The sequence below is a fragment of the Camelus ferus genome, chromosome 6 (genome assembly GCF_009834535.1).
Source record: "Camelus ferus isolate YT-003-E chromosome 6, BCGSAC_Cfer_1.0, whole genome shotgun sequence".
Classification (NCBI taxonomy): domain Eukaryota; kingdom Metazoa; phylum Chordata; class Mammalia; order Artiodactyla; family Camelidae; genus Camelus; species Camelus ferus.
This window is the reverse complement of record NC_045701.1, coordinates 30,557,812-30,584,392: the sequence shown is the minus strand read 5'-3', so window position 1 is coordinate 30,584,392 and position 26,581 is coordinate 30,557,812. Positions and strand designations below refer to the sequence as shown.

At 40.0% G+C, this 26,581-nt stretch overlaps 1 protein-coding gene across 2 annotated transcripts; it reads right to left on the bottom strand.

The window, feature by feature from the left end:
* Nucleotides 1-419: 419 nt before the first annotated feature.
* Nucleotides 420-26,099, bottom strand: TMEM253 (transmembrane protein 253). Of its 2 annotated transcripts, XM_014564440.2 has the most exons (9): nt 25,696-26,099; nt 25,433-25,576; nt 24,932-25,042; nt 24,782-24,838; nt 24,358-24,468; nt 24,101-24,247; nt 22,964-23,743; nt 15,713-15,813; nt 420-2,817 (listed from the first exon to the last, which is right to left on the bottom strand). In XM_014564440.2, the coding sequence occupies exons 2-7, from the start codon at nt 25,538-25,540 to the stop codon at nt 23,663-23,665; spliced, it is 615 nt and encodes a 204-aa protein (XP_014419926.1). In that variant the 5' UTR covers nt 25,541-25,576; nt 25,696-26,099; the 3' UTR covers nt 420-2,817; nt 15,713-15,813; nt 22,964-23,662. The 2 variants fall into 2 exon arrangements, with proteins under 2 accessions (XP_014419926.1, XP_032337526.1); XM_032481635.1 differs by lacking the exon at nt 24,358-24,468.
* Nucleotides 26,100-26,581: the final 482 nt, after the last annotated feature.

Genomic DNA, 26,581 nt, shown 5'->3' with positions numbered 1-26,581 from the left:
TTATTTACCCATTTAAATTACCTATATAACTCTATTTCTTCCTTCCCCTTTTTGTGCTATTATTATTACACATATTATATCTGCATGTTAGAAACCCAGTATTTGTTATGATTATTACTTTATATAATTTTGTCTTTTGAAGAAACTTAGAGAAGAAAAGGGTAGGTATATATTTACAGAGCTTGTTGTATTAACCTTCTTACTTACCATTTCAGATTCTCTTAATTTGTTCTTGTGCATTTGAGTTACTGTCTAGTATCCTTTCTTTATCCAATACAGTCTGCTCCCACCCACCTCCTTTGTGCTGTTATTGTCAAATATGTTACATTTCTATATTTTACAAATTGGACAATACAACAATATATTGTTTAATACATTTGATTTTACAACCAGTTAAGGGAAGAAAGGAGAAGAAATATGCATTTATGCTGTCTTTTATAATTACATGATTACTTTTACAAGTGCTCTTAATTTTTTCATGTGGATTTTAATTACTGTCCAGGGTCACTTGCTTTCATTCTGAAAATTTTCCTTTGTCTTTCTTATAGGCAGGTCGACAAACAACAAGTTCAGTTTTTGTTTCTCTGAGGACGTCTTTATCTGACTTTTTTGAAAGGCTGTCGTGTTAGATAAAGATTCTTGGTTCACAGTTTTTTCCTTTTGGGTATTTTGATTAGGTCATCCCTTGCCTCCTGGCTTCCATTTTTTCTGACAGAAAGTTAGCTGTTAATCTTATTGGGGTTCCCTTGCATGTGATTTATTTTTCTTTTGCTATTTTCAGTATGTTGTTTTTGTCTTTCAACAGGTTTATTATGATGGTCTGTTTGTGGATCTCTTTGCACTTATCCTAGTTGGAATTCATTAAGCTTCTTGGGTGTGTAGATTATTATTTTCATCAAACTTAAGAATTTTTAAAACATTATTATTTGAATATTTTTTCTTCTCCATTCTCTCACTTCTCCTCTATTTGTACTCGTTATGCATATGCTGGTGCCCTTAAGTATGCCTCACATTTTCTGAGTCTCTCTTCGTTTTTCTTCACTTTTTTCTCTCTGTTCTTTGTATTGCAAAATCTCTATCAATCTATCTTCAAATCACTGATTCTTCTGCTAATTTAAAGCTAACTTTGGGCTTCTTTAGTAAAATTTTCTTTACAGTTATTTCACTTTACAACTTCAGAATTTCCACTTGGTTCCTTTTTTGTAATTTCTTTTCATTTATATTCTCTATTTGATGAGAAATTGTCATCATAGCTTTCTTTACTTCTTTAATCATGATTTCCTTTGGTTCTCTGAATATACTTATAGTAGCTGCTACTAAGCCTCTGGTTGCTGTGTCCAATATCTGGGCTCCCTCTTAGGCAGTTTCTGTCACTCTCCCCCACCCCAAACCCCTATGTATAAGTCACACTTTCCTTTTCTTTACATTTCTTGTAATTTGTTGTTGTTGAAAACTGAACATTTTAGATGATAAAGCAATTTTGGATTCTAATTTCATCCTCTTCATCCAGGGCTTGTTGTTGTTTGTTTGTTTATTTAGTGACTTTATTAGAGCTGGCAGATAGCTAGATATGATAAGAGAAAGGGGAACACAGTCCAAATGGCAGGAATTGGGCAAAAAAGGAGAGGGGCATTTAACTGTTGAGTCTGATCGTACCTGTGGACCTGTCATATATGGCCACCACACTCTTTTTTTCAATTAAAGTGAGTTCACTTGGAGACCTCTGTTCTTAAGAACTGCCTCTACCACTGAGAAAAATCTCAGCCACTGCTTCAGAACTTGGGTGAAGACAGTAGCCAGCTTCTCCTGGAATGATTCCTTGGTTTATGAGCAAGGCACTGGGTAGAGCAGTAATCTCTAATCTTCTTGGCTTGCCTTGGTTGGTGTGGAACTCCACCCTACTACCACCCTACAAACACACTGGGGTGAGGGTAGTTGGGGCCCCAGTATTCTCAGCCTGCCATGTCTCAGGCAGAGCCTTCACTCAACGAGTGGGAACTAGGTGGAAGAAGGGAGGCTTTGATGTCTTGGCCACATTTGCCGCAACTTAAGCCTCTGCAACATGGAATTTGTAGAGATGAGAAATGCTGGTAGCATGCCTCTCGCAGTGAGATATATAGTCCTTGGCTGGGATTTGAGGGTAGACAGTGCCCTGTCTTACTGGCCAAAACTGCTTGGAATGGACTTTCCATCACACAGTGCTGGGAGGGTTTAGAGAAGGAGCAGGACATGGCTCAGTTGCCATGGACTCTTGTTCTTCTTACTGTGATTTAAATAGATTCTCTTGAATAAGTATTTCTTCACTTGATGTATGTCCTTGTGAGAATTTCCAGAAATTGTAAATGTTCGCTTGTTTGTTTGTTTTATAATTTTTACCAGTTATGGTTGTTTCACTGGGGAGCAGATCTGGAGAGCTTCTTCTGCCATCATTCTGGAAGTCATCTGATATAATTAGTTATTGATAAATTAATCATTAAGATATTTAAGATTATGTATTTTATTAGTGTATTTATTATTTATTGATTAATGAATACATTTATCATGTTTAAGTAGGTTTACAGGCACATGGTTAAAAGCATTAAAACTGTATTACAAGAAAAATGTCAGGCTCCATATTAGTTATCTATTGCTGTCAGTGAATTACTGTAAACTCAGAAGCTTAACACAACACACTTTTTATATCATTTTCTGTATGTCAGAAACCTGAGCATGGTGCATCTGAGTCCTGGGCATGGCTCATCTGGGTCCTCTGCTTCAGGGTCTCACAAGACTGCAGTCAAGTTCTCAGCCAGGACTGGAGTCTCATCTGAGGCTCAGCTGGGGAAGGATACACTTCTAAGTTAACGCCATTGTTGAAGGATTCTTACCTTGTGCTTGTGGAATGCCAGCCAGTTTCATCCTCAGTTCCTAGGCATATGGGTCTTTCTGTAAGGCAGTTTACTTCATAAAATCCAGCAAGGGTGAGGTTCTATAGAGGCTGCTAGCAAGATGAAAGTTACAGTCCTATTTTACATACTCACAGAAGTGACATCCATCACTTTTGTTGTAGTCTATTGTCTAGAAACAAGTCACAGATCCTGTCCACACTCCAAGAGGAATGGATTACACATGGGCACGAATATTAAGAGGCAGGGATGATTTGGGACCATTTTAGCATCTGTCAGTCACTGCTTCTCACTCCGGATCCCTAGTTCCTACCTTCAGGGGACAGCTCCTATTACCTATTCCTTGTGAACCCATCCAGATATTCTATGCATCTATAGGAAATCACCCCCTGCCAACACACACTCAAAATTATAATATCATATTCACCGTGCTCAGCAGCCAGATTTTTTCATTTAACAATGTATATGTCTCGAAAAATAGTCCATATTAGTACCTATAGATCTGTTTCGTTCTTTTTTTATGACTGCTCTTCCATTGTTTGGATATTCTATCACTTATTTAACCAGCTCCGACTTTCATGGATATTTAGGTTGTTTCAAGTCTTTTGCTATTGCAGACAATGCTGGAGGATACACATTCCTGACCAAAAAGTGTATGCATTTAATATATTGATAGCCTTTGTTAAATGGCCTTCCTACAAAGTTGAACCAATTTACGCACCTATCAGCAATGAATTACAGCACCTGTTTCTATTCAGTTTATGTTCTAGAAATACTGATCTATTTGTATTTCCCAGAGTACACCATGCTTTCTCAAGCCTTTTTTTCTTTGCCCCATACTGTTCTCTTTCTTTGCCTGTGACATTTTCTTTGTTTACTTTCTTTGAAAACTGAACATTCAAGTTCTCTGCTCAAATGTTAACTTTCTGTGAAGCATTCTTTTGCTTAGGATCCTAAACTCCTAATAACCTTGTGCATACCTCTTTTAAGGTATGCAATTATTTTGATTTACAGTATTATAATTATAATAAGATAATTCCTCTCCTTCCCCACTAGAGGGCAGGGACAGATTCTTTTCTTTCCTTTTTTCCCCCCTACCACATAACATCACACCTGGCTTACAATAACCATCCAAGTATCTGTTGAGTTAATTAAGATGAATCTTAATCCACAGTGTATTCCCTACCCCAAGTTCTAGAACGTGGCCAATCCTTGTAGTGTGTCCTAGCCTAAGGGGTCACCTTGGAATTTTATTATCATCTGAGTTGACATAGTTTGTTGGAGAAAATGAGTGGTCAAAATGGTGCACTAAATCAGTTATGGCTTTTCTCAGCCCTCTCGTTTGGTTCTTAATAACATTCCCACATGCTTAGAGGTCATATAGAAGAACGTCATCCCCAGTGTAAGAATTTTTATGACAATGTCCATGGTATGGCCCTCTAGCAGACTCAAAACTCAGTTAATTGGGAGCTCTCTGGCTCACTTGGATGACCATTCCTAACTAATATTAGATGGAAGCTGGCCTCCAGATTAGCTTTTTTTTTTTTTTTTTTTTTGCTTGAATTTCAAGATTTCTTTTTCTTTTTCTTTTTTTCCTTATAGAGTAGGGAATTAGATTTATTTATTTTTAGAGGTACTGAGGAATGAATCCAGGTCTTCATGCATGCTAAGCATGCACTCTACCACTTGAACTATTCCCTCCCCCTCCAGCTTAGCTTTAACCTACTGGTATCTACTCTGGTCTCTGAAGTCACACAGGTCTTTATGGTGATCCTTTTCATTTCCCAAGTTTTCTCTTCAAGCTAAACAACCATTAGACCATCATTTTTCAATGTGTGGTCAGTGGACCTTTTCCTTTAGAATCAACTTAACAGTTTTTTTTTTTTTTAAGAAAATGAAAATTCCTGAGTCCCATTCCCTAAAAAATGAATCTGCATTTTTAACTTGTATTTTTAATCAATTTACCAAGGGATTCCCATGTACACTAAGGTTTTAGGACCATCACACTGAACTTTATGAGTCAAGGGACCATGCCACTCTTGTCCACCACTGTAACCCCCACACCTAGCATAATACCTGGAATATGGTGCTCAATAGTTATTTATTGCATGCATGAATGAATGAATAAATTATGGCAATCAGTCTTGATTATTCCTTCAGAAACTATGTTCTCTTTATCTTAGGGCAATGGTTCTCAAACTTTCTGGTTTCAGGTTCCCAAAAAGCTTGCCTTAGAAAATTCCAGAAAACACAAGACTATATAAACACATTTTCTATTAGCCATTAAAATGATGATGTCATCACACTTCCTGTAGCCTCTGGAAATTTCCTCCATATATTCATAATTGAATGAAAATGAAAAAGGGAAAAAAATTTTAGTGTTATTTTGAAAATAACTGGACTTCCTGAAAGGATGACCCTTTGTGAACCACTGCTGGAGGGGATGTTTTGGCCACAGAGAGGGTACAGCACAGTTAAGTGTATGAACTCTAGAGAAAGGACTTCTGGACATGAATTGGCTCTTTCACTGAGTAGCTGCGTGACATTAATGTGTGGCATTATTTAACTTTCCTGTGCTTCATTTTCCTTAACTATATTACGGGGAACATAGTGCCTGCTTTTTAAGGATGTTATGAGGATTAAGTGAGTTAAAACACTACAAGTGCTTAAGACAAGGTCAAGCACACAGTAAGCAAGACAAAGGTACATGTAAATATTATTAGAAATGAGGGTATTATTATTATTATAAATGCTACATGACTGCTCATAACTGCTGTTTTCTCTGGCCTCTTCTGAAGGCTTTTTCATAACACAAATCACATTTGTGGCCATCTGTCCTGCAACCCAGTGGCCAGCTGTCATCAGAGGTCACAGGTTTGTATAATAGTTTTCTAATTTCTTCCCTGCATTCTTTTTAAATTCCCTGGCACTGTTTGTTATAATCTATTGCAAAAGGAACTTCTAGCCTGTACCTCTTAATGTGATTCTGTTGCATCCTCATTCTCTTTTCTTTGCTTGCCTTTCTCTTTTTGAAAGGTACTTGTCCCCTACAGTGCCATCTCTGACTCTGCTAGTTAGCTATGCAAGAGACTTTTTTCTTTCTAAGCACCTGCTTACTTGTCTCCCTGAATGTTCTCTTCCTCTTTCATTTTAGTAGTTTCCAGATTGTTTGGTGTTATTTACCTTTAAAACTTTATCCTTTAATTTTTCCCCAACTAAAGGTTTCATTTAACAAGTAAAAAGAATTTTTGGCTCAATATAAGGAAAAAAATTTTTTTTTCCATCTCAACAATCAACTTTCATTTATTCAGTTTGATTGGGAAGTGGCATATTTCTTTTTTTAATTTTATTTTTTTAATTGGGGTAATATTAATTTGTAAAATGTATGTTTCACAAGTACAACATTGTAATTTGACCTCTGAATACACTACAGTATGTTTTCACCAAAAGTCTAGTTTCCATCCATCACTATACGGTTGACCCTCTTTACATATTTCATCCTCCCTCTTAACCCCGTTCCGTTTTGGTAACCACCAATCTGTTCTCTGTATCTATGTGTTTTATTTTGTTTTGTTTGTTTGTTTTTTCCACATAAGTGAAATCATACAATATTTGTCTTTCTCCATCTGATTTATTTTACTTAGCATAATACTCCCAAGGTCCATCCATGTTGTTACAAATGGAAAGATTTCATCTTTTTAATGGCTGAGTTGTATTCCATGATATATACATATACCACATCTTCTTTATCCAGTCATCCATCAATAGGCACATAGGTTGTTTCCATATCTTGGCTATTGTAATTAATGCTGCAATGAACTCAGGGGTGCATATATCTTTTCAATTTAGTGTTTTTGTTTTCTTTGAAAACCCAGAAGTGGAAGAACATATGGTAGATCTAGTCTTAATTTTTTGAGGAATCTATATACTGTTTTCCATAGTGGCTACACCTGTTAGCATTCCCACCAATAGTGTGTGAGGATTCCCTTTTCTCCACAACTTCTCGAACACTTGTTATTTTTTGTCTTTTTGATGACAGCCAGTCTCACAGGTGTGAGGTGATATTTCACTGTGGTTTTGATTTGTATTTCCCTAATTATTAGTGATGTTGAACACATTTTCATGTGCCTGTTGGCCATCTGTATGTCTTCTTTGGAAAAATGTCTATTCATAGCCTCTGCCCATTTTTTAATCATGTTGTTTGTTGCTGTTGTTGAGTTGTATGTGTTCTTTACATATATTCAATATTAACCCCTTATCAGATATATGATTTACAAATATCTTCTCCCATTCAGTAGGTTGTCTTTGTTTTGTTGATGGTTGCCTTTGCTATACAGAAGCTTCTTAGTTTGATGTAGCCCCATTTGTTTATTTTTTAGTTTGTTTCCCTTACCTGAGAAGATCCATCCAAAAAGACTAGTGTCACAGAGCATATTGCCTATATTTTCTTCTAGGAGTTTTATGATTTCAGGCCTTACATTCAAGTATTTAATGCATTTTGAGTTAATTTTTGTATGGTGTAAGGTAGTGGTCTAGTTTTATTCTTTTTCATGTCACTGTGCAGTTTTCCCAACACCATTTATTAAAGAGACTTTCCTTTCTCCATTGTACATTCTTGGCTCCTTTGTCCTAAATTAATTGTCCATATATTTGTGGGTTTATTTCTTGGCTCTCAATTTTTTTCCATTGATCTGTGTGTCTGGTTTTCTGCTGATAACATGCTGTTTTGACAACTCTAGCTTTGTAGTATAATTTGAAATCAGGAAATGTGATACTTCCAGATTTGTTCTTTTTCCTCTGGGTTACTTTGGCTATTTGAGGGTTTTTTGGTGGTTCCATATAAATTTGAGGATTTAAAAAATTCTATTTCTGTAAAAAATGTTATTGGGATTTTGATAGGGATTGCACTGAATCTGTAGATTGCTTTAGATAATATGAACATTTTAACAATGTTAATTTTTCAATCCATCTGCACAAAATATCTTTCCATTTCTTTGTGTCTTTTTCAGTTTCCTTCAACAATGTCCTATAGTTTTCAGTGTTCAAGTTTTTCACTTCCTTGGTTAAATATATTCCTGAGTATGTCATTCTTTTTGTTGCATTTATAAATGGGATTTTTTTCTTAATTTCTCTTTCAGATAGTTCACTGTTAGTGTATGGAAATGGGACTAATTTTTTGTATATAGATTTTGCACCCTGCAATTTTACTGTATTCATTTATTATTTCTAGTAGTTTTTTTGGTGGCATCTTTAGAATTTTCTATGCATAGAATCATGTCAACTGCAAATGGTGCCAGTTTTATTTCTTTCTTTCCAATTTATATTTTTTTTATTTCTTTTTCTTGCATAATTGGTCTGGCTATAGCTTCCAAAGCTATGTTCAATAAAAATAGTGTGAGTGGGCATCCTTGTCTTGCTCCTGATCTTAGAGGGGTAGCTTTCAGTTTTTCACCATTGAGTTTGATGCTAGCTGTGGGCTTGTCATAAATGACTTGTTTTGTTGAGGTATGCTCCCTCTATACTCACTTTATTGAGTATTTTTATCATTAATGGATGTTGAATCTTGTCAAATTTTCTACAACTATTTTATGTGATTTTTATCCTTCATTTTATTAATGTGATGTATCATGTTGATTGATTTGCAGATGTTGAACCATTCTTGCCTAACCAGAGTAAGTCCCACTTGATCATGGTGTATGATCCTTTAAATGTATGATTGTATTTGGTTTGCTAATATTTTGTTGAAGTTTTTTGCATCTATATTCCTCAGTGATATTGGCCTGTAATTTTATGTTTTGCGTTGCCCTTGTCTGGTGTCAGGGCAATGGAGTTGTAAAATGAGTTAGGAAGCATTGTGTCCTTTTCAATTTTTTTGTAATAATCTGAGAAGAATTGGTATTAAGTCTCTTTTGAATGTTTGGTAGAATTCACAGTAAAGCCATGTGGTCCTTGGACTTCTGTTTCTTTTTTTTGGAAGTTTGTGATCACTGTTTCAGTCTCCTTACTAGTGATCAGTCTATTCAAATTTTCTTTTTCTTCATAATTCATTCTTGGTTGTACAATTGTATGATTCAAAGAATTTATCTATTTCTTTTAGGTTGTCTGATTTGTTATTGTATAATTGTTCATAGTATTCCTTCTTATAGTAATCTTTCATATTTCTGTGGTTTCTGTTATAATTTCTCTTCTCTTGTTTCTGATTTTATCTGAGCCTTCTCTCTTTTTTACTTAGTGAGTCTAGCTAAAGATTTGTCAACTTAGTGTGCCTTTTCAAAGAACCAGCTCTTAGTTTTATTGATCTTTTCTGTTATCTTTCATTGATCTTTTTTGTTATCTTTTTAGTTCCTACTTCTTTTATTTCTGCTCTGATTTTTATTATTAACTTCGTCCTACAGACTTTGGGCTTTATTTGTTCTTTTTCTAGTTTGTTTAGGTGTAAGGTTACATTGAGTTTTGGTTTTGGGTTTGGGTTTTTTTTTTTTTTTTTGTCCTTGAGGTAGGCTTTTTAAAATTGACACATAGTTGATTTACAATGTTGTATTAGTTTCTGGTGTACAGCATAGTGATCAGTTATTATATAAATATTATACATATATAATATATATATACACACATATGTTCTTTTTCATTATAGGTAATTACAAGCTATTGAATATAATTCCCTGTGCTTTATAGTAGGACTTTGTTTTTATCTACTCTGTATATAGTAGTTTGTATCGGCTAATCCCATACTCCTAATTTATCCTTCTCCCCACCTCTGCTTTCCCCTTTGGTAACCATACACTTGTTTTCTATGTCTGGGAGTTTATTTCTGTTTTATAAATAAGTTCATTTGTGTCATTTTTTTAGATTCCACATAAAAGTGATATTGTGTATTTGTCTTTCTTTTTCTTACTTTGCTTAGTATGATAATCTCTAGGTCCATCCATGTTGCTACAAATGCCATTATTTCACTCTTTTTATGGCTGAGTAGTATTCCATTGTATATATACATATACACCACATCTTCTTTATCCATTCATCTATCAATGGACATTTAGGTGGCTTCCATGTCTTGGCTATTGTAAATAGTGTTGCTATGAGCACTGGGGCACATGTATCTTTTCGGACTGGAGTTTTCACTAGATATTTGCCCAGCAGTGGGGTTTCTGGATCATACGGTTACTCAATTTTTAGTTTTTCAAGGAGTCTCCATTCTGCTTTCCATAGTGGCTGCACCAAATTACATTCCCACTAGCAGTGTAGGAGGATTCTCCCTACATTTATCATTTGTGGACTTTTTAATCATGGTTATTCTGACCAGTGTGAAGTGATGAGGTAGGCTTGTATTGCCATAAGCTTCTCTCTTAGTACTGCTTTTGCTGCATCCCACAGATTTTGGTATGTCATGTTTTCATTTGTCTTCAGGTATTTTTTGATTTCTCTATTGACCCAACAGTTTTTTAGTAGCGTGTTGTTCAGTTTCCACATATTTCCAGCTTTTTTTTTTGCAGTTGATTTCTAGTTTCATACTGTTGTATATAGAAATGACATCTGATGTGATTTTAATCTTCTTGAATTTATTGAGAATTGTTTTGTGTTTCAGCATCTAGTCTATCCTTGAGAATGTTCTATGTGCAATGTGCATTTGAGAAGAATATGTATCCTACTGTTTTTGAATTGAGTATTCTGTATACATCTATTAAGTCTATCTGATCTAATATTTCATTTAAGACTGATGTTTCCTTGTTGAATTTCTGTCTGGATAATCTATCCATAGAAGTAAGTGAGATGCTAAAGTCCCCAAATATTATTATGCTGCTGTCGACTTTTCCCTATAGGTCTGTTAATAATTGCTTTATATATTTTGGTACTTCTATATTAGGTGCATATATATTAATAAATGTTATGTCTTCTTGATGGATTATCCCCTTTGTCATTATATAATGTCCATATTTGTCTCTTGTTACCTTTTTTCTTGAAGTCAATTTTGGCTGATATGAGTATTGGTTACACCACTTTATTTTGGCTGCCATTTGGTTGGAGTATATTCTTCCATCCCTTCACTTTAAGCCTGTTTTTCTTTAGAACTGAGATGAGTCTCTTGGAGGCAGCACATAGTTGGGTCTTATTTTTTAATCCATCTGGCCACTGTGTCTTTTGTTTGGAGACTTCAATCAATTTGTATTTAGGGTGAGTATTGATAAGTGAGGACTTAGTCCTGCCATTTAACTTTTGTTTTCTTGTTCCTCTTTATCTCTAGTGTTTCTTTTTCCTTGTGTTTCTGTCTGCCATATTGATTTGGTGGTTTTCTATGACATTTTTCTGTTTCCTCTTTTTCATGTTTCTTGTCTCTGCTCCAAAGTTTTGTTTTGTGGTTATCATGAGTTTTGTATAAAACATCTCATAGATAAAATAGACCTTTTTCTGCTGATAGAATCTTGTCTTCATTTGCCTATACAGGTTCTGTCCTTTTAACCTGTTACGATCTTGTTGTCACAAATTAGCTTTTTTTATGTTGTGAGTTCACTACCAAATTTGAAGTAGCTATAGTTATTTTTAATTCTTTTTTCCCTTTAACTTTTATGCTGTAACTAAATGTTTAACAATCTATTCTGATACAGAGTTGTAATTTTCTGATTCTGTCTGGCTATTTACCACCTTACTTAGAGTTTTGTGTACTTTTGCCTTTTTGTTTCAGGTAGAAGAGCTCCTTTCAACATTTCTTGTAAATAGGTCTAGTGATGATTAATTCCCTCAGCTTTTGTTTGTCTAGGAAAGCTTTTATTTCTCCCTCATACCTGAATGATAACTACTCTGGAAAGAGTATTCTTGGCTGATGGTTTTTATCTTTCAGTATTTTGAGTATGTCATTTTGCTCCCTCCTGGCCTGTAGAGTTTTTGCAGAGAAATATGCTGATAGCCAAATGGGGATACCTTTGTAGGTTACTGTCTTTTTTTTCCCCACTGGCTGCCTTTAAAATTCTTTCATTGCCACTGACTTTTGACAGTTTTAATCTTATATGTCTTAGAGTCTTTTTTGTGTTGATATAATTAGATGTTGTATTAGCTTCATGAACTTATATATCCAGTTCCTTCCTCAGGTTTGGGAGGTTCTCAGCTATTATTTCTCTAAATAAACTCTACTCCCCTCTTCCTCCCTTCTCCTTCTGGGATACCCATTATCCTTACGTTGCCTTTCCTAATGTAGTTAGCTAGCTCTCATAGTTTCTCCATTTAAAAAAAACTCAGTTCTATCTCCTCTTCTATGTGAATTTTTTCTAGATCTCTGTCTTTGGCCTTCCCTGTGGTCTTCTCCATTTCCAGTGCTTTCTAATGCATTCTTTATCTTATTTATTGAGTTCTTCAGCTCCAGAATTCCTAATAGTTATTTTTTAGTTTCAGTCTCTGGTAAATATTTCTTCTGTTCCTTAATTTTATTCCTAAATTCATTGAGCTGTCTTTCTGCATTTTCTTATAGCTGGTTGAATTTCTTCATGACAGCTATTTTGAATTTTCTAGTAGTCAGATACAATCTTCTATGACTTTAAGTTTTGTTTCTGTTGAATTTTCTTCCTTTTGTGATACTGTGTTACTATTTTTTTTTATGGTGCTTGATGAATTGGTCCTCTACCAGCACATCTGAAGTAGTGAACACCTTTCTTATTTAGGTAAAGCTTTGTTACTTTTGATTTTAACAATTTAACAGGTTGGTCATTAGGCCTTTCTTTTGTTTTTCAGTAGGTGGCGCTGTAGCACATGTTTTTGGTTTCTCTTCTCTAAGCTGCTCTGTTATATTTGGGAATCAGTACTTTCCACCCTCCACTGCCTCTGCCAAAGGTGTAACTGGTGCCCATGTCATAGCTGCTTGTGCCTCTGGGGTTGCTGATGCCTTGCTGCTGCTGCTGCTGTTGCTAGCATCACTACCAGGGGCACTGGGATGGCAGGTGCCTTTGCCTTGTCCAGGGTTGCCTGGGTCACAGGCATTGCCACAGCAGTGGGGGGATGGAGCAGAGTTGTGGGCATCACCACAGCTGGAGGAACCAAAGTCTTGGCCCCACCAGCACTGCTGCCCAGTTTCCTGTGGCTACAGGTATTGTTGCAGCTGGCTGGGAGGCTGGAGTTGTGTCTGCTGCCCCTTCTGCTACTGGGTTCTCTTGAGGCTGTAGGGTCAGCTGCTGTGGTCAGGGGGCTGGGACCATGGTCACTGCCTCTGCTGTCCCCCCACCTTCCACCTCCTCTATGTGTTCCAACCCACCCACCTTCTCATGTACAGACGTGTGGATCTCTCTGGCATCCTGGTGTGTTGGACAGAGAATTTTTCTCGAGTTATGGTTGCTTAACTAGTTGTAGATTGAAGGGGAGAGACAAAGGGAGCTTCTCATGCTACTGTGATGTTCATGTCTCCCCCAAGAAAACTTTAAAATATTTAAAATCTAGATTATGGAGGTTCTATATATATAATATAATATATATATTTTATATATAATATATACACACACATATATGTATGTTCACTGAAGGAATTTTGAAAATGTATTTTTTAAAATAAATAAAATTCACCTATAATCATCCCACTGAAATATGGCCATTAAAATGTTGGCATATATACTTCCAGTAGGTTTTTGTCCTATGCAATATGTGTATTTTTACAATAAAATTGAGATAATTCAAATATACCAGTTTGGTTTAATAATATGTGAATATATTATGAACATGCCTCTATTTCATGAAATATTATTCTACAGCATGTTTTTAAAAGGACTCAAGTAATTCAAGATTATTGTAGAAAAACCAGAACACTAGTCCTAAATGACCACCATGGACAACTGGAGCAGTTTGACATTTATCCTTTTATACTTTTTTTCTTTGATATACTTCTAGAAAAACAAAACCAATTTACTGTTTTGCAATGTGCTTTTTTTTTATTATGATAAAATACACCATTTTAACTATTTTAAAGTGTAAAATTCAGTGGCATTTAGTACATTCATTATGTACAATCATCACCACTATCTAGTTTCAGAACATTTTCAGCATCGCAAAGGGAAACCCTGTAGCCTTTAAGCAGTCATGCCTCATTCTCTCCTTCTCCCAGCCCCTGGCAACCACTACTATGCTTTCTGTCTCTATGGATTTGCCTATTCTGGACATTTCAGATATATCAAACAATATATGGCCTTTTGTGTCTGACTTCTTTCACTTAGCATAGTATTTTCTGGGTTCATCTATGTTGTAGCATAGTGGAATAAGAAATGTTCCATCATATGGATATACACCACATTTTGTTTATCCAGGTATCAGTTAATGGATATTTGAGTTGTTTCTACCTCTTGGCTATTGTGAATAGTGCTGCTATGAACATTTAAGTGTAACTTTTTGTTTGAACACCTGTTTAGTATACACCTAGGAGTGGAATTGCTGGCTTATTTGGTAATTCTATGTTTAACCTATTGAGGGACCACCAAGTTATTTTCCACAGCAGCATTCACATTCCTACCAGCAATACACGAGAATTCCAGTTTCCCCACATCCTTGCCAACACTTGTTCTTTTCCATTGGTTGCTGTTGTTTTTATAGCTATCCTAGTAGGTGTAAATCGGTAAAGTGGTACCTCATTGTGGTTTTGAACTATATTTCCCTAATGACTAATGCCCCGCAACATCATTTTCATGTGCTTACTGACCATTTGCAATGGTTTTGTTTTTAAGAAATGTCTGTTCAAGTCTTTTGCCATCTTTTTTAATAGGATGCAATGTGCTTGCTTGCTTGCTTTTTTTACTTAAGACTATACCATGGACAGCTTTTATTCTTTTTTATGCCAGTATAATGTACTACAATATTTCACTCTCTAAGTTGATTATACTTTAAAAATCAATTACCTTACTGTTAGATATTCAGAACTACTTGCACTTTTCAAACTAATTCTGTAATGAATGTTACAATAAGTAACTACACATGTCCAAAAGTATTCCTGCGAAAAACTCCTAGAAGCAGAATTGCTGGGCCAAGGGTAGGAAATTTGTAACCTGTAGATTCAAGATGTTAAATTGCTTTCCTCATTACAGTTGTATCAATTTACAGTCCTGTCAGAGGTATAAAAAAGTGCCTATTTCCCTGCATACTCATAAACAATGGGTCTTATGCATTTAAAGACGGTAATGTGAGTGGCACAAAATGTCATCCTGTTTTAAACTCCATTTATTTCTTACTATGAAAGTAAATATCTTTCATAGGTTTTATTAGCCATTTAAATTTCTTTATTTTTGGTAAATTGGCTGTTTTGTCTTTATAAATTTTTCTGTAAGATACAAGAGTAATACTAAGAATTTTTTAGCTATATGTTACCCTCTGTCATCCTTCTTAACTTTTACCTTTATTTATTATGATTTTTTTGGATAGAAAGTTTAAAATTTTTCATATAAAGTCAATCTTTTTGTTTTTAGTCTCTGCTATTAGTGTTAGAAAGATCTCATCTGCTCCAGGTTATATAAATATTTACCTATATTTCTTCTCATATTTTGATAGTCTTGATTTTCTTCCTTTTAATCTTTAATTTTTAAAATTTACGTCTAGAATTTACTTTGGTGTATGGTGTATGATAGAAATGCAGCTTAATTTGCAAGTCATTATGCAGTTGTTCCAACATCATTTTTCGAAAAAAATCAGTTTATGATTGACTGATAAGAAACAGTGCCACTAAAATATATTATACCTTTGTATATATTTGAGCTCTTTATTTTACTCTATTCTGTTCCATACCTCTGTCTATTCTGATGTCAATACCACACTGTTTCAATTTTTTTGTCTTTATAACATACATTAATAGCTGATAGACAAAGTCTCACCTTATTACTCTTCAGGTTAGAAGCCCTTTCTTCTTCCTTTCTTTTCTCTTTCTCTTTCATTATCATTTGTTTATTCTTCCAGATGCACTTTAGAATAACTACTGAAAACAAAGTAAAAAAAAAAAAAAAAATGAAGTAGCAGTTGTGGAAATGGAGAACTGCCAATAGCAGTATTGTGGGGTTGCCTTTAGGATCTAGTTGCAGTTTGAAACCATGAATTTGCTGTGGCACCAGCTGCCATATTTGAATGATTTTCTCCAGTGGCACCATTACTATTAACATTTTAGCAGAGACTGAATGACTGTCAGAATGTTGCACAGGAGTTTCTATGTTGAGTAGAATGCTTTCTAAAGTTCCTTCTGACTTAGTCTATTTATTCATTCATTCAGTAAACATGTATTGAATGACTCTTATATGCCATTCACTTGGCTAGGTTCTGGGGTTGAATAAAACACAGTTGTTGCTTCAAAGGTGGGCACATAAATGATCCTTTCAACAGTAGGGTGGGGGTTCTTTTCTCTGTCCCCTTAGGTTTAGTAGCTGGAGCTTGCAAATTAAACTGACAAAAGCCAAGTTAACAGGAGAAAAGGCATACACATTTTATTTGATGTTAATATTTTAATTTTTATGTGCACAAAGGACCCTCATAGAAAAGAAGAAGACCCAAAGAGGTGATTAGACACAGGGGATTATATACCACTTTTTAAAGGGTGAGAAATTGTGCAGAAGTGACAAAAGAAAGGGGTTTTGAGCTTCTTGGGGTGGTAGATTGCAGGAAAGTAAATATATGGCGGAATGTGATGGAAGATAAGGGTGATTTTAGTGAGGTTTATTTGTGTAGACCCATCATGGTGCTGACTCTGTCTGCAGTGTAATGGTTATTTTTCCTCCTCCTGCTTTGAGAGAGGGGAAGGGAAAGACTTTCACAAAGGGAAATTTATAGCCTTCTTTTAGGCAGATAGGGGGAGGGCAGAGAGCTCTTTCTGAGTTTGCTGCTTCTTATTTGCCTTCAGCTCAAAACAATCTCCATGCCAAATGGCACATTTTGAAGTGGTGCATTCCAATCTGCTTCACAATAAGAATAGATATGTGTGTAGGGCACTGTAAGAGTACAGTCTTGGTGGTGATGGGAGAGGTCAGGGAAGCTTCCCAAAGTAGGTGAAGACTAAGCTGAGTCTTAAAGAATAGGTAGCAGGTAGCAATACTAGATACAACAGCTTGAATAACGTATGGAAGTAAGAAATATATGTGCCAAAGTGAGATGTTTTGACTTAGCTATTTTGACATGATATGGCTTTGACTTCTCACTGCTGTTTTAATTGTTCTGACTTCTCACTAATGTGTGCAACAAACAGCCCTGACCCCCGCCCACCCATCACTGAGTCATTGCTGTCATCATCATCATCCTTGGGCTAATCAAAAAGGGAAAAAAAAAGAGGTGGAAGTGTTTATCATACTAATATGTATCATTAATAATTTAAAAAATTTTAAGGCTGCACGCCAATGCCACCTTCCTCAGATTGCTGTCACTGAAGAGTGAAGTGCAAGGGAGGGGATGTGGGAGATGACATTGGAAAGGCAGGGGCCAGATCACAGGGGTCACTGCACCATTTTTAAAAAGCTTGGACCTGACTTTACAGGATGGAGACGACTGAAAGGCTTTTAAGCAGGGAAGCTATGTGGTCACATTTATGTGTCTATGTGGGAGATGTATCTCAGAAGAATAATCCTGGAGGCATAGAAACTATTTAGGAAGCTTTTGCTGGGGTTGAGGTGAGAAGTGGTGAGGGCCTGAACTAGGGCAGGAGTGGTGGTGATGAGAGGAGGACTGATTCTATAGCGTGTGGTGAGCATTTGGCTATATGAAATGATGGAGAGGAGTTTGTGTGATGAAGCAGTAACACCGGTTAAGATAGAAAATTCAGAAGGGGGAATAAGGGGCACAAGGAGAGGATTACAGGTTTTGGATGTGCACTATAGGTCTTTGTGGGTTCTTTTTAAATATGAAAATATTTTTTAATATTCTTGAAATATTTCTTATCATATCCCTCTGGACATTGGTTTTCAAGGAGGGGGCTATTTTGCTCCCCAGGGGACATACTGCAATGTCTGGAGACATTTTTGGTTGTCACAACCAAGGGGAGAAGTGCTACTGGTATCTGGTGGTTAGAGGCCAGGGATGCTGCTAAACATCCTGTAATGCAAGGGGCAGCCCCCCACAAAGAGTTTTCTGGGTCCAAACGTCAGTAGTGTCACAGGTGATACTCTGTTCTAGGGACAAGACGGAATACTTGATACCTTACTTCACAATTTTGCCCAGGGCCAGTCATTCAGATTTAAAAGTATGGATAGGTCCATTAAAAAACATTACCACTGCTGAGAAACCAAATCTTAGTGTTAGAGAAGAAATTAAAGATCATCTATTCTAACCATTCAACTGATATTTGAATACTTGCTTCAACCACCTATCTGTGCAGAAGTGCACTGCACAAAACCCCTCAAACATACCCAGAGGTTGAGAGCCTAACTTTAAAGCAGCTCATCTTAGAAAAATGTTCAGTTTCTCTCTCTCTCTCTTTTTTTTTTTTTTTTTTTGGTTCTAAAATCAGCCTCTCTATAATAAGTAACCATTGGACCCAGCTTCATTTTTTAGATTCATAAAAACCGGTTTCCCTTCCTCATTATTATCTTTGAGATTTACAAAGACATCAATCCTATTTCTCCTATGTCATGACTTTAAGTTCTCTCGCTTTACCTAAAGCATAAGAGTCAGGGGACAGCATTTTCTTTATACACACAGGGAGTACATAATTAGAAAAATGCAAAACAAATTAAATCATATCTGGCGAGCTTGGACTTGTGGAAAAATATTTTAAACAAGAAAACTTTACAAAGGCAAGGATGACTAGATGAGAATCAACAATGACAACTCATTTACTTTGGACAAAACAGAGAGAAAGTTTCTGATAAGAAAAATAAACCAAAGATTCCAGTGATAAGTGGAATCAAGAATAACATGCACCATAAAACATAAATGAAATAAGACTGAAAAAATGTAGGCAAAGAAGGAAAAACAAAAGAAACAGAAGACAACTCCCATTAAGTAAATGGCTTCTGAATTTTAAAGAGCAGCCACACACACCAGCTTAGCAGCCTGGGAAATTATACAAGGAGACCCCCTCCCCTGGAATTTTCATAGAGGGGAAAGCAGGTTAAAACAAACACTAAAGGCAGCAGTTCCTCCCCCGCCCCTCCCTTTTTCTCCTCCTCCTCTCTTCCTTCCTCTTCCTCTTCCTCCCCCACTTCTGGGGTTAGGGGTAATGGGAGCACACAGAGTCAGGGCTCCCCACAAAGGATGGAACATGTGGAAAGCATACAGCAGGGGCTAACAACTGAGGGACAGTTCTACACATTTACTTTAGCAAATGGAAGGTCTTTAAACACATTATAATAAAAATTTTATAAAGGGGGGGAGAGAGAAAGAGAGGGCACGAACTACACAAGTTTTCCTGCCTTCCCTCCTGCACCAGTCGCTCACTGCTCAGTCACTGGTAGCCCAGATTCCCTGTGCCCTGGAGATGGACCTCTATCACTACAGTGCTCAGATCCTGCGACAGTCACAGGAAACACTGCCTCAAGTGACACACCGCCATTGTCCTGCTCAACCCATCAGTCAAATACTGGACTTGAGGCAGCACTGGCTGGGCAAGCCAAGAATGAAGGGTGAGGACCCAGCAACACAAAATGGGCCTAGACAGGAAAACAAAATCCAGAAACCTGCCGGGGTAATCATCTCTGCTCACGGAGATGAAGAACATCCCTGCCCTGGGTGGCGAGTGGCGGGTGAGAGGCTGCGGAGCAATCATCAGGCCAAGCAGGCAAGGTCAGCTCCGATTACTCCTGGGAAGTTGAGTTTACTGATTTTGGTGGCTCCCGTCCAGCATTGCATAACACATAGAGGCCCCAGGGGCCGAGGATGACCCTGAAGGGCCCTGCACCCCTCGCCTGCTAGGGATGTCCAGGTTGGGAGCCAGGCGGCGCGTGCTGCAGCCCGCGTGGATTCATGGCAGAGGAGGGATTTGGGGCGCGCCACACAGGGTGCAGGGCCTCTTTCTCCGACTAAAGCCCTGACACACGCCATTACCTTGCCGAAAAGCTCTTTGTGAGACCTCGACCCGGGCAGCAGAGAGGCCACGAGATGGCAGCAGAGAACATAGCCCAGGACACAAAACCTGAACTATCTGCAAAAGCAGATAGTTCATTTGGGAAATACCGTCAATTGTCTATAGTCATGCATTCGAGGCCAGAATAAACGACTGAATTTCAAAGAAATCAGGGTAAAATTCATCAACATGGAGAATTCCCAACCATCACAGAATTCATCTGCCTATGAAGCTACATATTTCTCCAAGGGAGAAAATGCAAGGGATAAGGGGTCAAGGCCTTTTATAAACTGACGTCAGCAGGAACCTTGTCACAGTCACTTCTTTCTGTGAAGTTCCAGTGGGCAGCAATTCAAGTAAAATATGAGTGACTTCCACAGAGGCTGCCAAACTGATGAAGGGCAGACACAATGGTTGCCGGGAAGCATTGCAGCAAAGCAGAATGCTTTCATGGAGCAGCCAGGGACTCTGGCAATAGGCAGTGTGGAGACGGGATAATGAGGATCACAGGACAAACCTCCCACAGTCTTCACTGCAGCTGACAGAGGATAATGTATGGGAAATGGGCATTAGTAGCACTGGCTCTAAATCTCTGATCTCCTGACTTACCATCTAATGCTCCTTAGGTTACATATTCTACCCCACCCTCTGCAGTTGTCACTACCAAAAATTGCCAAATACCCCTGCCTCCCTGAGAACCACTATGAGAGGAATATGATAAAAAAGGGTTTTAAGAACCTGATGTTAAATCACTCCAAAGCTCTTGAATTTTAGAAGAGGCCTCGAGGGCATACAAGAACCACATTGCACATCCAAAACCTGAATTTCTACTATATGTTTGTATAAAGGAGACACAATAATTGAAGGACCATAGGCTGAATGTGGTCCTCAATTTAAAGAAAATTAGTTATCAGCATTTTAAAATCAGAAGATTTCACACTTAACAAGTCAGGATTTCTGACTTTTATAGGAAAATTGGAACAATGGCAGTACTAAGCCCACGGTCCCAAATGGCAATTACTGTGTAGAGTGAGTGAGGTTAAAGTCTCTAAATAATGTGTGCTCTCTAGTTTGCCATAGTTCCCACCACTCTCTATTAACTCATACCTAATCTGCTTCATTCATTTACACTACTCCTCATCCCTACAGGCAATTTTCGACCTCCAAAGTGCTTTATAGTTTTAAAGTATTTTTTCATGTGTGATTTTATTTGAGCCTTGGTACTCCAGTAAGGTAGAGAAAGTAAATACTATGATTATAATCCCCATTTAAACAAAATGTAGGTCAGAGGAGTCTGACTTGCCCAAATTTACACTACAAAACCAGAGTCTCGACTTCCTGACTCCCAGTCTTGTTATTTTGGGGGGAAAGGTTTCTATTAAGAACTTCATTTGTTCATGGAACAAACCCAAAGAAGTAAATATGGACATAACTGCAGGAACAGATGAATTCTAACTGCTAAACTGTTCAGGAATCACTTCAAATTATTATGTCCTTTTTTTTTATTTATTTAAATGAAGGATTTCTGCTTCCCTTCCCCTTCTAGGCATATGAAAAGATTGCCCTTCTAACCATCTAGAAGTTGGGTGTGGCTATATGATTTGCTTTGGCCAATGAAGTGTGAGTGGAAGTGATATGAGTCCCTCTGAGGCAGAAGCATTTAAGAACCCATGAACAATTCTTCATGCTTACTTCACAATGGGGGCAGGTGGTGATGGCTAGTCTCATGGTGACATGGCAGGATCTCAAAATGGTGGCACTCCATGGGCTCGGGTACCTGAATAACTTAAAATGTGCAGAGCATCCAGCCAGACTACTCTAGACATGTAGTGTCAGAGAGAAACCTTTGTGGTTTTAAGCCGTTGAGATTTTGGCAGTTACCACAACATAACCTAGCCTAACCTGACTGATACAAGGTTCATTTGCAAGGTGACTGAACATCTCCAAGAACTAAAATGCAATTTCCAGACTTCTGATTATATCACTAAAAGCTGTTGCTCCTATCTGGAAGACAGTGAAAATGAATTGTTGATTTTTACCCTCAGCTTCCTTATTTACTACCAGCTTCTGATTTTGAAGAAAATTATATTGAGACCTTCACTCAAGAGCTCTCCATTATTCTGGCACTTAAGACTGGAAGGAGAAGGGGAGGCCCAGATCTTGTTTTCTCCATTCCAGAGCCTAATCCCAGAACTGTCCCCACCCACTAATACTCACACAATCTTGTCATAGGGCGGCTATTACCACTCCCAAGGTGTCACAAACAGAAAAGAGCTGCCACTGGCGCCACTGCAATGTCAGGGCAAGGCAGCCAGGCTGCGCTCTTTCCTCACTGGTGCCTGGGCTTGGCTAAGCCCGGAGAAGCAGCATTCTCTAGGGAAAGAAGCCTTCTCAAGTGGGAACAAAAATGAGTGTGAGGCGCACACCCATCCTGGGCACTATGTGAATCTGGGGTGAGTTCTCTTAGTACTCCAGCTCTGGTCAATTTGTAGTTCCTTTAGCGGCTAGTAAGCTGTCCGGCTGGTGCTGTTCGTTGTCCCAGTTTTCCTGGGCTTTTCTCAAGCCCACCCGATCTTGTCATCTTTGCACAGTTGCAAAGGTCACAAACGGTGGGGGTTGAGCGCAACCAGAGCTTCAGCAACCCTACCGCAGCTGGGATCAAAGGTCGGCGGGGCTGCCAAAAGGCTGAGCCTGCGCAGTCCCGCTCCCGCCTTGGAGAGAAAGGGTGGCGGCAACGCGGGCTCGTTACACCGGCGTGCTCCCAAGAGGCGGGAAAGCCTTAGGTCGGGTCGCCACGTCCCTCCCTCTTCCTGCCCCATCCACCCATCAGCCTGGCCAGCCCGGCCTCCTCGGGCGCCCAGGCCCCGGGGGAGGGGGATGAGATGGGCCCTGGGCTTCTGACTCATCATCTCCAACCCCTTTCTCGCGCGCGCTCCAAGTCTCAGGACTTTGGACCGGGGCACTGTGGGAGGGGGTACAGCGACAGCATCTGGGAAACCCCACCTCTGCCGAGGGCCAGCCCTCAGCCCCTGCCCGTCTCCGAAGCTGCCAGAGGAGGAATGTGGACCCACAGTCAGCACCCAGTTACCGAGGTTGGGGTGGTGGCGCCCCCGCTTAGAATAGCCCGCCCGGCTCCTCCCTGCTCGCGGGGCCAGTGGTCGCGTCCGAGGAGACTCTCGGCTAGGCCCCGACTTCCAGCGCCTCGCGTCACTCAGCCGATGAACAGCGCCCCCACCGCGGAGGGAAGGCTCTTTATTTCCCAGCAGGCCACGGGGGGCAGCGGGGCATCCTGGGACTTGTAGTCTCCGTTAGAGTAGAAAGGAACCGGATCGAAGGGAGAGAACCAAGGCACCCGTGAATTGATTTCAGAGGGTGGGCGTGTACGGGAACCCGGGCTTGGCGTGGATGGGATTGTGAAAGGTGGAAATTGTGGAAACAGTGAGAGGAGGCGAATGTGAAGCTGTATGGGGAGGCAGTCGGGAAGGAGGGGAAGGCTGGAAGGGAGGAAATGGGTCCAGGTGAAAGCTGGTTTAAGGTGTCCTCCAGGCGGGCAGATTTTCGGGGCAGTGAGGTGATGGAAGACTCGGTCTAGGCATTGTTTTCCCCAGCAGGAAAGAAAAGAGACAGGGGCCTACTCTGAGTGGAAATGGAAGGCACTTCACCAGACTTCATGTAGGTCTCAAGGGACTCCATCTAGTTTTAAGTTCGGTGGGATAGGGTGCAGGAGGGTCTGGAGAAGGCGCCCGTCGGGTAGGAGAGCAGCACCTGTCTGCTTCTCCTTGCCAGCTCACTCATTTGTTCTGTCTGCTGTGCTAACTGCCGTGGGACCATTCTCTAAATCAGGAACTTCTTCCAACTCCGAGAGACCCTGAAAACCAGACAGGTGTGAGGGGAGCAAACTATAGGGGTGAGAAAGCAGGAATCCCAGACAGATGCAGCTTACTTCTGCTTTTTTTTTTTTCTCGTGTTCCCATAGCCCTTCCAATATTTAGGCATATTCCTAATTCTCTCCCAAATTTCTATTCCCAACCGTTTAGATACCTAACTCTCTCTTACCCACTACTAGGGGAGAAATGTCCAAATCCAGAAAACCAGTTTCAGTCTAGGACCACTTCCTTCCCACCCTCGTTGATTTCCCTTAAGTACCACAGACCAGGATAGCCAATGAAAAAAAAAAATGAGCTGCTAATTAGCTCCTTCATACTTTCCTTCCTGCCCTCAATACCTCCTGCAGCTCCTGGTAGTGCAGACTCTGGCTCCTGAAGCATCCTGGCTTCCTCTGGCTCAGCAGGAATAGGGAGTATGCTGAGACCAGCACTCCGCCTAGGGTGAACGCCTCAGCGCTGAGCTCCATCACCAGCAAGCCGGCTAGCTGTAGGTAGACAGGGCTGAGGATGCTGCAGGGGACCCTGCACCTATTTGCCCCTACCCTTTCCCCTCCTCTTGCCTCCTCCTCCTCCCACTTTCTTTATTCACTCCTACCTGGGAGGGGACAGCTGGGGAGGACATCAAGGCTGTCTTCAGCACCTCAACCACCAGTGCAATGAAGCCCAAGATCAGATTGAAGGTGTTGAATATCATCATGGCCTGCACCTGCCAGTGAGCCAGTTCAGCCCTGCCCAGCCCAGGGGACTCACTACAACCCCAAGCCCCACCTGCAGGTTAGCTGAAAACAAAACTCAGCTCCTGTTCCTCCACCTCCAAACAGGGCCATCAGCCCTCTAAACTTCTTGTTTTCCCTCCTCAGTCTTTTAGGCCAGTTAGAGGCAGAGAGCTGACACAATTACTCAACAGTTAGAGAGCCACTTCCTGGGCAGAGGTGTGCATGCCTGTGTGCGTATGTGCTCTGTGTGTGTGTGTGTTTGTGGGGGTGGGAGAATAGAACTGCATCCTCTTCCCCTCTCACCTTCCAGAGACGGGGTGCTCTGCGCAGCTCAAGGGTAACAATCCCAGTGAGGAGACCCTGAATGGTGAGAAAGGCAATCGGTGAGCTCTGGGCCCATTAGGGAGGGGCCCCCAGGACCTTCCATCCACCCTCCCATATGGTGGTTCTTACAAATAGTCCAGGTCCAAGTGGCAGTGCTGTGGCCACGTGACATGCAGAGTTCAGGCAGGCAACTGAGATAGCAAAGGGCACCACAGCCACTGCCAGCCATAGCTGGCTCACCTGGAGGCCGGATGCACGGCAGTTGAAGGAGAACTGTCAGGAATTCCCTTCCTTCCTCCCAACCCCTGCCTCTCCCAGAGATCAGTGATTGGGAGGGATGTGTAGTGGCCAAAAGTAGTCAACCAAGGGCAGTGAAAGAAGGAGATATCATTTAAATTTTGTCTGCCTCATGTTGTAGTTTAGTTACTTACCTACGTGTTTTCCCTACATGATGGAAGCTACTTGGAGATTAAGGGTCTTGCCCTGTTTATTCTATGCTTCCTCCACCCTCCTCCCACTCAGAGCCTAGCACAATTTCAGACGCAGGCTAGGTTCTTACTAAACATGGGTGGATTGAATTGGGGTACAAGTGAAGATGCTGAAGCTTGGGGTGGGGCAGCCTGGCCTCACCGCCAGCACCAAGAGGTGCCCACTCTGCCTATGCCTCGCCCAGTGCTGTAGCCTTTCCAGACGAAGGCTGGGTCTTTCTTGCTCTTGCTGACCAGCTCTCTCCTCCATGGCTCCCTTGACCACTAGGACTCGGTGCTTCCTAGCCTAGGAAAAACGCATTATGGCACCTATCAGGAGACAGGACATGCTGCTACATCTCTTTCAGCTGCCCCTCTGCCCACTCCCAAAATCCAGGGAGTTGAGGCTCAGGGCCTCACACCTACCTAGTCTGAAGCGGCTGTTCCAAAGGGATGGGTCCCAGCTGGGCCTGAGCTCTTGGTTGGGCCTGGTAGCTCAGAGCAGACGGCAGACTTGTCCTGGCAGAGACAAGCTATCAGAGCTGGGGTGTGGTGGGGCAAAGGTCCCTATGAGGGCCTAAGGATCTAGGGAGTGGCGGTGGGTAGACACCAGCCTCAGTTCACTCCACAAGACACCCAGCCCTATCTCATTCTGTTCCCAATTCCTATTGCCCCCATCTCTGTCCATGCCAGGTTCCTCTTCTGATCACTCACCTCATCTGATGGACACTACCACCCTGGGCCCCATTCCCCTGCTATTTCCATCTAATCTTTCTTCTTTGTGGGGGCTTCCTCAAATTACTTGCTGTTCCTTTCAAAAATCCCACATTACTGTCTGCATTGGTCCCCTGTCATTACCACTTGAAGCTTTGTCCCAAGACCAGCCAAGATCTGACTTCCTGTCTCTCACTTTCTGGACAGTTTCTCTTCTCTCATTCTTTTCTTGAAGGATTTACTCTGTATCGGACACTGACTAAGTGGATGGAGAGCTCTATTTATAGTGGGGATTGTTTTTGACTCAGTGATAACCTGCAGCTAGGCATGTGTAGAAGATGGTCCTTAAATGGTCAGTCTTGGGGAGGACACTGTTCCAACAATATTTTTGAGAGATAGAAGTTGCCTTGTAGCCAGGCTGACCTGGACTAGACTCTCAGCTCTGCCACTTTCCAAGCTGTGTGACCTTGGATATTATTCTACCTACTGGAACCTCAATTTGTTCAAACTGAGTGATAAAAGGGGACTAATGAAATGACTTGAAGGGTTGTTGACTCAAGGAGGGTGCATAATAACAATTAATGGTGCTATGAGGTCA